At 37.8% G+C, this 14,423-nt stretch overlaps 2 protein-coding genes and 1 pseudogene across 6 annotated transcripts in view; all 3 read right to left on the bottom strand.

Annotated features, from left to right (window-relative positions):
* The window catches only part of LOC127411457 (mitogen-activated protein kinase-binding protein 1-like), a 67,250-nt gene extending 65,532 nt beyond the window's left edge, over nt 1–1,718 (bottom strand). For both annotated transcript variants that reach the window (XM_051647035.1, XM_051647036.1), the window contains exon 1: nt 1,255–1,718. In XM_051647035.1, coding sequence (XP_051502995.1) covers nt 1,255–1,368 — 114 coding nt within the window. In that variant the 5' untranslated portion in view covers nt 1,369–1,718. The remainder of the gene's footprint in view (nt 1–1,254) is intronic.
* A 1,496-nt stretch (nt 1,719–3,214) lies between these two features.
* LOC127410786 (galanin receptor type 2-like) lies at nt 3,215–5,507 on the bottom strand (annotated as a pseudogene).
* Nucleotides 4,983–14,423, bottom strand: part of LOC127410850 (MAX gene-associated protein-like) — a 40,394-nt gene continuing 30,953 nt past the window's right edge. For all 4 annotated transcript variants that reach the window (XM_051646056.1, XM_051646057.1, XM_051646055.1 and 1 more), the window contains 9 exons: nt 10,129–10,874; nt 9,848–10,011; nt 9,614–9,653; nt 9,337–9,465; nt 9,135–9,246; nt 8,465–9,007; nt 8,138–8,263; nt 7,920–8,045; nt 4,983–7,808 (listed from right to left, as the gene is read on the bottom strand). In XM_051646056.1, coding sequence (XP_051502016.1) covers nt 6,814–7,808; nt 7,920–8,045; nt 8,138–8,263; nt 8,465–9,007; nt 9,135–9,246; nt 9,337–9,465; nt 9,614–9,653; nt 9,848–10,011; nt 10,129–10,874 — 2,981 coding nt within the window. In that variant the 3' untranslated portion in view covers nt 4,983–6,813. The remainder of the gene's footprint in view (nt 7,809–7,919; nt 8,046–8,137; nt 8,264–8,464; nt 9,008–9,134; nt 9,247–9,336; nt 9,466–9,613; nt 9,654–9,847; nt 10,012–10,128; nt 10,875–14,423) is intronic.

Raw genomic sequence — 14,423 nt, 5'->3', positions numbered from 1 at the left:
TTCACCATGTTGCAAAAGGCTGTATTTTATGTATGCATCGTAGGCAACATTCGTTACAGTATTTTAACAGTAAACATACGAGGCACGACGTCCCCTCAGAATACTAGAGCAGCAGGGGGGAAAGACTGACGTTTATCAAGTGCTGAAACTTTGCATGGTGCAGAATAATCTGAGACACTGAAGAAACGGCGAGACGCGGTGCAGCAGTCAATGACGTTCATCCAGCGCGTTTACATAGAAAAACAATGGAAAAACAGTAGATGCATGCAAAAATATGTTCAGTGTGAACGGCCCCTCATCCGTTCGCACGTGTCTGTGAGAGAGAGAGCGCATGGGCGAAACAAGTTCGGAAGGCCTGTATATTTTTTTCATAAATTACAAACCCTAACCCAAAGTCCTACTGACCCGTGTGTGTACCCAGAACAACACATCACCCCTCAAGCGGTTTTGTAGAGCTTTCCTACCGGGGCGGGGGGCCCCGACATCCGGGGCCCCACGCAATTGCATAGTGGATACCGCTACTGAGTGCAGAGCAGTAAGCAGACATTTAGAATGGAATGCAACAGTCAGAGTTAACTACACACATACAATAATAGTTACAGTCACAAGACCAATAGTGCATTTTCACACTGAACACTGAGATTTACACAGAAACGGATTGCTCTGCGAAGGCACATACTTTCTTTCCGGCTTCAATTCAGACTGGACTTGAAAAACAAGATATGCAAATCATATGATTTATGTGTATGATATGCATGTACACAAAGTGTCTTGTTTGTGCTTATGGTTTTTGTGCATCATATCTGTGCAAATCCATACAATACCCTGGTAAATCCTACTGCATTTTTGTACTTATTGTGCATTACATTTTCAAAGCATGCTTGAAATGATTTGACATATGGCAAATATTCTACATTTTCACATAATGCATTATACTGTGCATTCTTTCCCCTCCATTATGCTCTTTACCATGGCTTAAAACTAATGCTTGTAATGATTCGTGACATGTGGCAAATATAGGTCAGTGCATCTCACACTCACAGCCTTGTTATTGTTGCAGTTCACTGAGGGCTCCAGTGTTTATCTCTAGACCCTACATAACAAAACCCTGAATCTGACAAATTAGTGCCAATTCATTGTCACTTGTTATTAAAGTGCAAAAAAATCACAGTGATACGTAATGTGATACATTCACATGCAACTGCAGCTTACAGATCCCTTATGCTTCATGTCAAATCCAGTAATGCGCCTTACCTTATTACTGAGATTCTCCTTGTTGTTTCCAGGATTACTTCTTCTCAATTTGATGGAAGGCGATCGGAGCAGACTCTTAATCCGGCTTTTAATAGTTGTATTTTCCACTGTCATCTTGATTTGGTGTGCTGATGAATCCAATGTTTGCAACAATGTTTCCAGTCACAGAAAACAACGAACGGCGGCGGAACTGTAGCCCTTCGCTGTTCAACCAGTCGACAATCAATTCAGCAATACACGTTTATAATAAGCCATTATATGATTACAGCCTTTTATTTTTATATAATAAGCCAAAGCACCGGAACCGTCATCGTTGTCCACTATAAAAGGAGCTTTAAATCCCGTTCGGTAGTGCTGTCGTCTGACATATCTGTGGACGTCGCGCTCCACACTAACGTACATTTGTTAAAATGGACCATGTTTCATGTTTAGAGTGAGCAGTTTGACGGTGAGCCGGTCTCGGATGTCCACGAATCACCTCCAACCGTAATACATTCACCGGCACTGTGTGTGTATTTACGAAAACTACTATGGCGACGGCTTCTCTCATGAATATTAACAAACTGCCGTGACGTTTGTTCTGGAACTCTTACGTGATTGGCTGAAGTGCAGATGTTAGGTGAAGCACTTTAGAAGGATGTCCTGTCTGGGCTGAGGCGAAGTCAGTTTCTTCCAGGGTACTTTATTGGAATAATTGTACAGTATTGCCAAAGCATACAACAAAAGTTGAGAAGAAAATAAATAATAATAATAATAACAACAACAACAGTAACAACAGGTAGGCCTAACGATACAAATTAAATTCAGGTACAAGTAATTGTAACTAAAATGTTCAATTTACAATAATAAAAAAAAATACACACAACATACATAAATGAGCAAAGAACCCTGAGAGTCTTTGCTTATTAATATTAATTAGGTCATGTGACTGGACGCGCCAGTAAGGTCGCAAAGTAACTTAATATTCATAAGATAGGCCTTCGCCATAGTATAATGCTAACAACACACAAAACGCATCACTGCAATAGGATGGATTTTTACTAACAGATGGTCGGTTGTAATATACTGCAGTGTTTAAGTGTAGACAATACATTCCTGAGAATGTAAGACAAAGTGTTATTTTTTTTTATGTTGACAAATAATAGTACAAGAAGTAGAACAGGAAATAAGATGGCTTAACCTGTCAGATCAATTTATAATTCTGCCATCTCCATTTTACAACAGTGGCTAGAATGCAAATTACTTTACCGGTAACAGGGTCATTATAATACATTACACAGCTATCGTAACTTGTGAACATTTTAAAATAATAATAAATAAATATATTTGCATGGATGCACCTCTCTGGTTAGGCCATAATGTATCTAGACAAACATTAGACTCCAATTATGGCAAGTCTTGCAAAAGTATTTTCTTTTAAATTATGGTTTTGTGTTTGGATGTGGGGTATTTATGGCTGGCAAATTTAGACTTATGATAGTGAACAATAGGCTAATTGAACCTGTTGTGCTATTCAGATTAAAAACGGCAGTAACTGAATGACAAAATCAACTGTTTTAGGTTAAACTGATTTATAATTCCATTCACCGTCTCTTTGTAGTTTGAAAATGTTCAATTGTTCACTCCTTTTAAGGTTATTTGAGTTTACATTTATTTCTTGGGCAGATTATGGCTTGTGTGTACACTCGGTGTTGTTCGGATTGTTTTTAACGCCAATTCTGCCATCTAGTGATTGCACTATGTACCTTAATGGATTGCAGGGAATAAATCTAGCAAATTATAAGCATTTATATGAATCTATAGGTCTACAAATGGGAATATTGATTTGAACAGCTTTAGAAACCTTGTGAAACATGCAAAGATTAGTCTTGTCACAAAGAACCCTTTCATTTATTACAAAAAATCTAGCTGAATAAGATAAAACAATACATTAATAAAGTTATCAGTCCTAACCCTAAGGCTAATTCTGTGCAATACAACATAAGAATATGAGGACAGTGAATGGATCAATTTACAATTGTGCAAAAGACAAACTAGCCAATTGTAGGCCACCATTTAAAATATCATACATTTTCTTGCTTTTCTATTTTGATTGTATCCTGTTTTTTGTTGTTGTTTTTTTCAAACTACCAAGTTGGACCACACAAACAGTTTCCACTGAGGGCCCTCCCAAGTCTAATTTCTTATGTAACTGTAATAACTTTCTATACCAGCTTGCCAACACTACCTTACGAAGCAGCTCTCCATGTCCCTTCTGCATGTGGAAAATTAAAGGATCCAGACATGCATTGAGACAATATAGCAGTTGGGAGGCTTCTGCAAGTAGGTTGACCACCCATGCAACCCAGCAAGTGTTTTTGCAGTCATCCAAAATGAAGAAGAAAATACAGGCGAAGATGTGCAGCAGCTGCCCTGGCACCCAAAACACCAGGAAATTGGCAGTGAAAACCGCAAAATCAGCCAGATGGTCTTGTCTCGGCCTTGCAGGTTACCTAGGCCCCACTGCTGTTGTGGTTGCTTCATCCAGGCAATAATCTTCAGATAAGAGGGAATTATTAGGAGCAGTGGGACAGGAGATTGTAGGTTGCTTCGGTGGTCATGAACCTGGAGTTCACCATAGACCCATATACATTGGATGCCATCCTTCCTGACCTAGAACACAATGTTAGGATAACTGAAATAAATTAGGAGGGTGGTGATAGCCCAGTGTAGAAGCAAAACCAACACACTGTTCCGTGGAGTGCGGATCATTCTGGACTCAAGAGGGAAGACAATTGCAATAAAGCAGTCAGTGCTGATGGCGCAGATGAACATGGTACTTGACATCAACCCGACAAAGTACAGAATTTTCACCATGATACAGAGCAAACAACCCATTTTCCAGTGGTAGTCGGAGTATATATAGAATGCCCAGGGTCCCATGGAGGCCAGATAGGCAAGGTCAGGTCCAGGTTAAAAACACCTATAGATACAATACTCTAAAGCTGGGATGTCCGTAGACAACCCCACAGGCTCCAGAGATTTCCAATTGTTCCAAGAAATGACAGTATGTAAAAGACAAGAGGTATAAAGTGTGAGTTATACATGCAGTTGGAGGGACAGTCCATGAATGGAACCAAAGGAAGGGCAAGATCATGGGAATAGGTGCAGTTCTTTGTACAAGATCAGTGAGCACTGTTTACTACCGACATTTCTTTTTCTTGGTATATAATCAGTTTATTTGATTTTTTTGGGGGGGGAAAGAGGTTAAATAATTTAATCAACATTTAATTGAATTTCAACCTTATAAATGATTCCATCCATATTTGATACTGTAGTCATCCAATACATTTGCAATAAGGATTCTAGGGATGCAATATTTAATTCAAAATATTTAGCTTAGAAAATGTGCATGAAAAGAATGGATGTACATCTAACTTTCACAAAGCAGAATGAAGTTTGCTTACAACTTTTCAACACCTTCAGTATATCAACCCTGATCCTTCCTGGAAATACCTTTCTTGTTTTGCCTCTGGGAGTGTGCTCCAAGCATCAGGAAGTAGGGTTTAGTGACCATCAGTTGATAATTACATGCTTCTATAATTCTCTAGTCTGTAAAAAAATGTCAATTCAAACCCCTACTGCAGGTCTTGAAGTACATAATTTCAAAGATCAACTCTGGAAGAATAAACATGACAGCAAACCAATAAAATAAAATGCTAATAAAGAAAATATGAAGTTGGGAAATCTGTAATTGAACTAATAAACTTTTATCTTTTTAGGTTATATCTTTTTGAATGTTATATCAGAATCATGAATGGAAATATTTAAAAACGTTCCCTTGAGACTTGAGCACATATTTATTGACTTGAATGGATGTCTTATCTCTTTCACAATGAAGGTGAGAGAGCACTGATTTATAGCATATAAAAATATGTTTTTAAACAGACAGTTTGGAAGTCTACAAATAGTACATTTTACATATTTACAATCTCCAAGAAATATGTCACACATTGACCAGTAAACAGACATTTAACAAAAAACTTATTTACACAATAATCCAGTCTAGCTTAAAATAGATACACCACACGGGAACAATGGCACATTGCATTTTGAGTTATCAAGCCTTGTGATTTTCCTATGAAGTGTTTGTGCTCAATTCTAAATCCAAAGTGGAATTGCATAGTGATTACTACATTTCTTCAAGTCAAACTGAGGGATCCCCTGCTGACAACTACCTCATCGGACACTATAAGGAAGTGCAGCACCACCATTTTTAATGGGAATGAAAATAAGGCTAAGAGGGATTGGCCTGCCTTCTCTTCAATGGTACGCACGGTATAAAGCTCCTAGATCCCATCTGATTTTCTACAACTCATGTTTTCTAGAGTTTTTTTGTATACTGCCCGCGTAACGATCCACTTAACACTTAAACTGCAGTATAACCCATTGGAGACTGTTCATCTATCCCTCAAAGCCTCATTGTCATTCCCATCAAAAATCAAAGATATCGCTGCTGTGAATAAAATCTAAAGCATACAAACCCTGCACTTCAAATATCAGTTTAATATATAAAGCAAAAAAACTAGGAAACTATAGTAGGCATTCCACAATTGAGCTGAACATTTTCAAACGTCACATTCTGACAAAAATCAAACTGCATAGACTACTTTGAAAACAAACAGAAAAAACAAAACTGCAGTATGACAAATGTAAAACTTAGTAAAATCAAAGAGGATGCACTATATCCTTCTATTCCTATGCTGTTAGCATTTTAGTATTTAGTGTAATACACATTTTCTACATTCTAAAAAGCATATAGAAGGACCAAGGCACTCAATGTATGATATAAGTGTTATGTTTATAAGCCAGCTTTTCTGTAACAAGAACACAGACTTACAACTATTATTGCCTTAACAGTGTTAAAACATGCATTAATGTAATGGGTATAATAGAAAGTGGTCCAAGTTTCCGCTAGACGCAAAGGCAAAGACATCTGCATAATATCATTAGTAGATCAAGGGTTCACAGGTTAACTCAACTGTTAAAAGTCACTGGGCAAATTCAGTTATTCCTGAAAAGGTCACCCAGAAAAATGATCCCACAAAATCCACAGCATAAACAATTAGGAACAGCTTCGCCCTCATAGTTTCGTACCACTATGCGCTGAGGGAGAAACAAATCCTACATTTAAATATCAAGTAGCCCCTCTTTTTTTTCTTCTTTAAATTAACTCCGATGAGGAAAGAGACAACATGCTCCAATATGGAGGTTAGGAAGAGTTCACAGCTTCTTCCAGAGTTAACAACATTTGCCACAAAAAATAAATATCTGTATTCAAACAGCCCTTCTCTAAATGGCTATACAAATTCAACAGCAAAATCAAACTGAAATATCTTGCTGGTCAAGTAGGTTGCTTCAGTAATCAAATAATAATAAAAAACTTCTTTGGATATACCAGAGGCACAACAGGTGGTACCTGCTGCAGCAGGACTTGCACTGCAATCAAAAAAATAAATACATAAAAAAACCCTCCTATTTTATACGTAAACATTAAAGTGAGCAGCAGCTATACTTGACTCATTGATTGGTAGACCACATATGTGGGCTATGAACACCTTGCACCTTTGAGTCTGGGTTAAGAACTGAGGAGCCAGTCGCTTTATTCAGAACAGGATCTTGAGTCTTTAAACCTAGAGGAACCAGTTTAGGCATAGGCCGCCATGCCACATTGGCCCCTTCATTGGCAGAGTAACTCGATGCAGCCCCAAATGCAGCTTTCATGTGTAACAGAGGGGGCGGAGTAGGAGCATCACTTTTAACGTTGCATAATGGGACAGGTGGACTTTGAGCATTTTGAACACATGTTGATGTTGCAGTCCCAGATTCTGATGAAACAGAAGGCAATTCTGACCCAAAGATAACTTTGACCAAGTCATCCACTTTGGGTGGGATATCTATTTCATCTTTAGAGTTATCTGGTGACATCATATCTTCATCCACTGTTAGGAACAAGGGGCTAAGGGCATGATCATCATCCTTGTCTTTATTTGTCTGCTTTTTAGTACATGTGCCAACCTCGCCTGAAATCATAATTCTTGGATCTTCATTGTCAGTAAGTGAGCCAAGCCCACCTGGAACTATAATTCTAGGATTTTCATTCAGTGGTTCGGTGGGATCATCACTTAGCTGCTGACTGAGGAGAACAAGATCATCTAATAAAGACATGAGATTTTCATCCTCTGTATCATTGCTGTCATCATTATCTTCTCCATCCAATTCATTTAGATTGGATAAGGTAATGGGTGTATGGACCTCATCTCCTCTAACAGGCGGCTTGTGTACATCCTGATGTTGAGGCTCATCCACAATTTCACTTTCCTCCAAAACTGGAATTTGATCATCCGAGAGTTTCTGCTGATTCTCCACAGGTGCAGGGATAGAAATAGGATGTTCCTGAACAACAGGTGTAGTGTTTTCCTTTTCAGTCACACCTTGCTGTAGTATTACCAAATTCTCCACTGGTGGGACCAGAGAAATAACATTGGCAATCTTTGGAATGTTGGCAGATTCCACTGAAAATAAGGCATTATAAAAATATTCCATATTAATATCATTTAAGAATGTGGGTATATAGTAATCAAATGTGAAAAAAATAATGGGGTACAACAATTTGATCTACTTACGTTGTGTGTTTATCTTAACAGGGCTGTTTTTAAGTTTAAAAAGCTGAGGCTGCAACACTGGAAGGGGATTTTCCACTCTAATTGGGTGAGATATTGCAGGAACTGATATGGATACAGATGCTACCCCTTGATGAAACAAACAACAAGTGTGAATGTTTGTCATAAAATCACAAAATTTAAAGTTTTCAAAAGCATCATTGATATGTCCAAAGGCTAACCTGGTATGAGTGGTTGCTGTCCCTCTACTGAGGTGATTACAATGGGTTGAAATGGGTTGTTTATGGTTGTGACTTGATTGCATGGAACCATTGTATTCATCAAAGGTATTACTTGGGGAACACACACTGAACAAAACACAAGAAACATTGAAAAAGCATGAACATCCAAAACCAGATATAAAAAAAACAGAATATCCGAAACAAGTTCCTTTACAGCGTCGTAACTTGTAAATTCATCTTAAAAAAATTGATAAATCTTAAACTGTTCCATTAACACAGTCATGTCAATTTGACAATTGCATTTGGGTTTTTTCTTCTAGGACTAACCAGGCTCTCTTCTTGGCTCTTTGACAGGTGATACTGGTATCGTCTTGGATGAAGAGCGAGACAGAATGTTTGGCCGCGTTTTCTCTCGAGGAATTAAAGAATGTTGTATAGCACTTGGGACAGGAACAGGTTTCTTTGGTGTAGTGGGATTAAAGGTTGGCTGAGTAGGTTTAGACATGATACCTTGCTCTTTATCCTGAGTTTTAGCTGTGTTTTTGCAACTATCAAGGTCTATAGGTTTCAAGGCTGACGGTGCAGACTTGGAAACAGCCCCTTTTATACTTCCAGACTTTTCTAGGCTTTTTTGTTTCTTAACACTTAAGTCCATTGGTCTGGTGGGAGACTGGGTGGGTTTCACTTTGTTTTGGACCGTTAAACTTTTCAGTTTACTACTGAGATCAGCTAGTTTAGGTTTGGGTGCAGGTTTGGAAGTTGTTTGCTTAAACTGGGACTCCATCTCTTTTGCTTTATCTTGGGCCTCCAGAGCTTTTTGTTTAGCAATAACTTCATTAAGCATCTGATTGATGAACGCTGTACTCTTGTCTGTGGACAAAAGCGAATACAACATTAGTTAGCAAAAAATTATGTTCACACATTAAAGTAATTGATGTAGCAGTCTGTTATATAAGCTAGGGTGTGAGACAAAAAAAATTCTAAAGGATTCTCTTACCAGACAATAGGGATAGGGTCTTAATGTAACGCTCTTTCTTAATTCTTAGCTTCACTCTTTTTTTCACTAACTTGTCTTCCTGCTTAATTAGTGACTCAATCTCTTTTTTAGCCTTGGAAGAAGAAAAACATGTTACAAAACAATATAAACAATATTTTCAATATAATTATAAGCATGAAGCGCAATGAAATCATCATCAAACCAGGGTGAGGATGCTCTTCTTAGAGCCTTTAACATTCTTTGAAGGCTTTTTGAGTGTTGCCTGAAGTTTAAAAAAGCATTCTGCAATTGAGAAGCGCCTGTTTCTCTCTTGTTCCGAGCGCACCAATATCTAAAAAGCACAAATTAGTTGTATTATATAATTTTATTAAATAACATTGTGTGTATATGAGAAAAAATAAAAAAACAAACAAACAAAAAGGGTTGGGCCAATCGTAAACAAGTTCATCATATTTGTGGAATTGGAGGTTAAAACTAACCCTCTTTTGCTGCTTGACATCAAGAATGCGTTTCCGGCGACTGCAAGAACAAAGAATAACAAATCAAAGGTTGTTGTAGATGGAATTAATTTTCTTAACATAAGGCAATTAATAGGGGTCTAAAGTAATGTCTATTTTCATATTTCACTACTTTCATTGTGTAAGTACAGTTCTTGTCCAAATACATTTCAAAATAACACTAAATTTCTAGACAATCAATCACATTTGCATTACCTTTGATACTGATTTTGCCTTTTTGCCAATACCCTCATTTGTGCGATATTGTTTTTCTTGACAGTCTCTTCAGTTGTCTCAAAATCAACCTCCACCTCAACATAATCTTTTATCTCATAGTCCAAACCATCCTTATCCTCAGTCCCATCTGCTTTAATAGAATCCTGAAGAACAGTAGAAATAAAACTATCCTTAATAAAACAATAAATATGAGTTTTTCAAATCACAGAAAGTTAGAAAAGCTGAAAAAGCCAATATTACACATCAATGTAAGCTCTTACACTCAAACTATATGCAGAGTCGTCAGTTATTTCTGTTTCTTCTGAATTTACATCTTTCCCTTCGTGATCTGGTGCAGTGTCAAACTCCATCTCATTCACTTTGGAATTAGCTCTTTTACCAGCTTCAGCCTGCTCCATATGTGCAGGGTTAGAACCATCTCCAGATAACTGTCTGGGTTTTTTAGAAGAGGAGGCAGAAGATGGAGGCTGTGTCACATTTTTTTCTGCAATTTGTTCAGATATGTTGGAATGGTCAAAGCGATTCTGTTGATCAGGAACTATCTCAGGTTGCTTATTTGAGTCAAGTGATCCTTCAACCTGACTGATTGGCCCCTTTGTTGAAAAAGAGTTCACAGAAACTGTGGTCTCAGACTTTGTGGAGTCTTGGTTCTGTGCCATTGAACTTGTAAGCAATGTGAAGCCACCCTGTGAGAAGCTAGGGGAAGAAGTTGGAGTTATGGTGTCTTTGTCAGTTTTTGGCAGGAGAATTCTTAATGTACTAGTGCCAGACTGTCCCAGAAAACTTGGGGCAACTTTATGGGTAGAAGGAAGGCTGCTGAAAGAGACTGACTTGGATGCAGTAATAGTGACTGGCTTGCCAGTCATAGATAAAGATGTAGAGACTGGCACAGTGACAGTAGACTTTGTCCGAGTTGCTGGGCTGGATGACGTGACTATGGTGGTGCTGCCAGCCTGAGGACTATTTAGATGGACTACATTACGCCCAGTCAAACGGAAAAGGGTTGCTGAAGAAAACAAAAAAACAAAACAGCACAATTATGATATGCTAACCATTATACAAAAGAATCTTTCAATACATTTTGTACTGACCTGAAAATTATTTAAATGTAACACCTATACATTTACATACTATTCACTAGGATGCTGATCTTATGCTCCGAGCAGTCTAAAGCTCGATTTACACTTCTGCGTCGAACCTACAATGTAGGTTCTGCGTAGTGGCTAACAAGGAGGTTTGCATCATTCTGCGAGTACTAGTGTATGCAAGAGAATGCTAGTGTATTGAGAAAATCTTTCTTAATTTCTGAATTATACATTTCATAAATAGACAAAAGCCTTGTAATTTGTAGATTCAAAAGTATTTACTAAATTATTGTAGCATTAAAAATGAGTTAATCCAAGTAGAGGTTTTCATTCCTGTGGAACTCCCGCAGGACTTTATTAGATTTCTTATGGTGCAGGATTAATTTCTGAGTTGAAGGCAGGAGTGGACAGTACTTCCATGAGATGTAGACGGGAGCTGGCGGTCAGCGAATAGCCTTTTTTTATTAATGAATGCAAAACAAATCCCATAAAAAACAATAACTTTTTTTTTATAACGTAAAATACATTTTAACAGGAGCCGTCGAGAACGAAATCACTGTGGGCAGAGATCGGATGAACGGAGTAAAATTCATCTACTTTACATGTTGCCTGCCATGCAGATCTAAAATAACCCACGGTTCAGTAAGCATTGGCACAGCGGTTCACCTCAAGTTTAATAACACATCTGGAGCACAATGTTTGGTGAAGACAACTAAGCGTTCAATAGTGTTACAACCCCCGCTAATGCACCTGAATAGATCTGTAAATAGTTTCACTTTGGTCAACTTGATAACATCACCATTCTGCACGTGTTGTGTGTAGTAGAAAATGGCAAGCGTCAAGTGGAGAAAACGATAGAGAATAGAGATGAGAAGTCCCCTGTGTTATTTAAATCTCCTGTCTGGAACATTTACATTTTGCAGTCAATTACAACAGCGATGGTCAAAAAACATTTACAAAATAGCCACTGTTTGCAGACATTGCTCGACGCGAGTGTCATATACTCAGGGGTAGTTCTAGGGGGCCCTGTGTCAATAGGCCTGGCCCCCACAGTGGCCCCCCTAAATTGGAGTGGTAGAATGGTATTCTCATTTTCCATCCCACCGGGAGTTCAGTGACCCCACATCATAATAAATGGAACAAAAAAATTATATTTAAACAAAACATCAATGCATTATGACTGCATAATAATATTTAGCAGAGTAAAGTTTAATTTAAATTCAATACTGATTAAATATTCACTTACGGTTCATAAGAGATCGTCTTATCCAAACACTTTTCTTAACACAAACACTGTGCTAAAACGTCACTGGTATTCAAGTATTCAATGCAACTGCCTTTATTCTAAAGACTGTAAATTGTATGCACACCGTACACTTTAATTGAATTATTGAATGACTACTTGGGACACCTCAGACATTTTTGTGCTGTGGGTGGAATTTTCAGATGGTCCCTTACAAGAGTTGAAAGCCCATCGGAGCATTTTTAGTCATAACTCTCCAGCTACAACAACCGTTGACCATGAGTTCAGAGTTTTATGCCTGTATGATATAGTCACATATTCCAAAACCTAACTGTGCTAATGATATCACTGTAAAATTGTCAGCACCAGAGAGCACAGGTAGGAGGAAATGAATGTCAATCGAATAATGAGCCAACAATTTCTGGAGATAAGTTCAGTGTTAGTTTCTCATTGTGGAGGTGAGGGCGTGGTCAAGCGCCCATCTGGGGAGAAAGCGGTAAGGACATCCACCTGAGATGAATTGTGACTAATTACCGTTTCCATGTTCACAGTGAGAGTCGAGGGAGATATAAGATGGCCCAGTCCACCGAAAGTGGAAGAGAGTCCACCTGAGAAGCTGTATGTGTGCTGGCCGCTGCCATTGTTATTTTATTGAAGCACATTGACTTTGTGTGCGTCTGAAGCTGTACCGTTGCGCTGTAAAGCGAACAAGTTTTTGAGCTGAATTAAAAAGACATTCCTGTGTTGGAATCGCCGTGTCCCGCTTCCTCCTTTTGATCCAAATACGAACATCTGTCACACTCATCTTTGGACCTGCCAGCTCCAGTTTCAGTTCTACTTAATGTGGATTATACAGCACATGCTGGTTTAAATGTGAGTGTAAGTTAAGTTACTTTTATAGCACGATTTCCCACGTTATCATAAAACCGGATCTGATTTTCTGCCTTATTCTGTTGGAGATTGCTCTTATTTGGCAAGCATTCATTATAAAATATTTTGTATGTGTATCTGTCAGGTTTTCATTTCTGGAACATCATACAGTACACACTTATGTTATTTATAATGAAGTATTTTTTTCCACTGTCTTTAATTTAGTGTTTTCCACTGTACAATGCAGAAACAAGACAAATGTAGTGCAACAAAAGTTTCGCAAAACAAACAATGAAGCAACTCTGATGAAACACACAGAAACAGATGTAAAGAAATGGGTATGAGAAAACAGCAGCTAGCATTATACAGGGCCACACCTGCAATGGCAAATTTATTATGAACACACTTAAAAACATAAAATCAGAACCTTATAAACCACCCCACTTAAGCCCAAATAAACATAATAAACCAAATTATGTTTTATATGTGTACAGGGGACATTTTAGGTATAATAAAGTTGCCCCCCTAGAAGCACACCCACCCGCACCTTGGCCCCCCCAGTCAAAATGGTCTAGAACCGCCCGTGTATACTGATAATTAGGGATGTGCGCTACGACTAATTTGACTGTTGTTTAAATGGAAGTTTTGTAACCGACTAGTCTAAAGAGAAACCAACCTTCAGAAAACAGTAAAAAAATAAAATAATTTTTATGCGACCCATTTAAAATACTTAATCTATTCCAAATCCGATGCTAAATTCCACTGAAAAGTGGCATTTATCTTCGACGTGCTCTGCTTGAATTATGATCATTGTACATTAAATATAGTACATGACATGCATTCACTGAATCAACATTAGCGAATATTTAATAGACATATTTATTGAAAAGAATTTAATGAATAGTGCAGGATCAATGGAACAACCCTAAAAGTCTGTTCTAAACGGAAATCACAAAGTAAAAGTTACTTAACATATTAAAACAGTCAGGACATTTTTGAAAATAATTAACAGGTAGACTAAGCCACATCTATGAGAGAGAAAAAAATGCGCGTATTTCAGGACGTGCAGTCGTGCATTAGCCATTGATCAAATATGACAGCTGTTCGGTAAAGAACGATAACCAATAACAGTTACGATGTAAAAAAAAAAAAAATAAAAAAAAAAAGTAGCTATAGGATAGAAAAAATAGGCCGGTGATGTAGCCTACAATAAACCTAATGTATTCTAAACATGATGTGCACACAGAATAAAAGATAGTTTAACATGTTAAGCAGTCGGCACCTCATTGAAAATAGCCTTCTTAATCAGCAGATTAAAAACAATTGCATACCTAGTCTAAAACTGTTATTTTCTAGG

Source organism: Myxocyprinus asiaticus, chromosome 20 (genome assembly GCF_019703515.2).
Source record: "Myxocyprinus asiaticus isolate MX2 ecotype Aquarium Trade chromosome 20, UBuf_Myxa_2, whole genome shotgun sequence".
Classification (NCBI taxonomy): domain Eukaryota; kingdom Metazoa; phylum Chordata; class Actinopteri; order Cypriniformes; family Catostomidae; genus Myxocyprinus; species Myxocyprinus asiaticus.
Note: the sequence above shows the minus strand (reverse complement) of the source record. Positions and strands in the feature narration are given on the sequence as shown.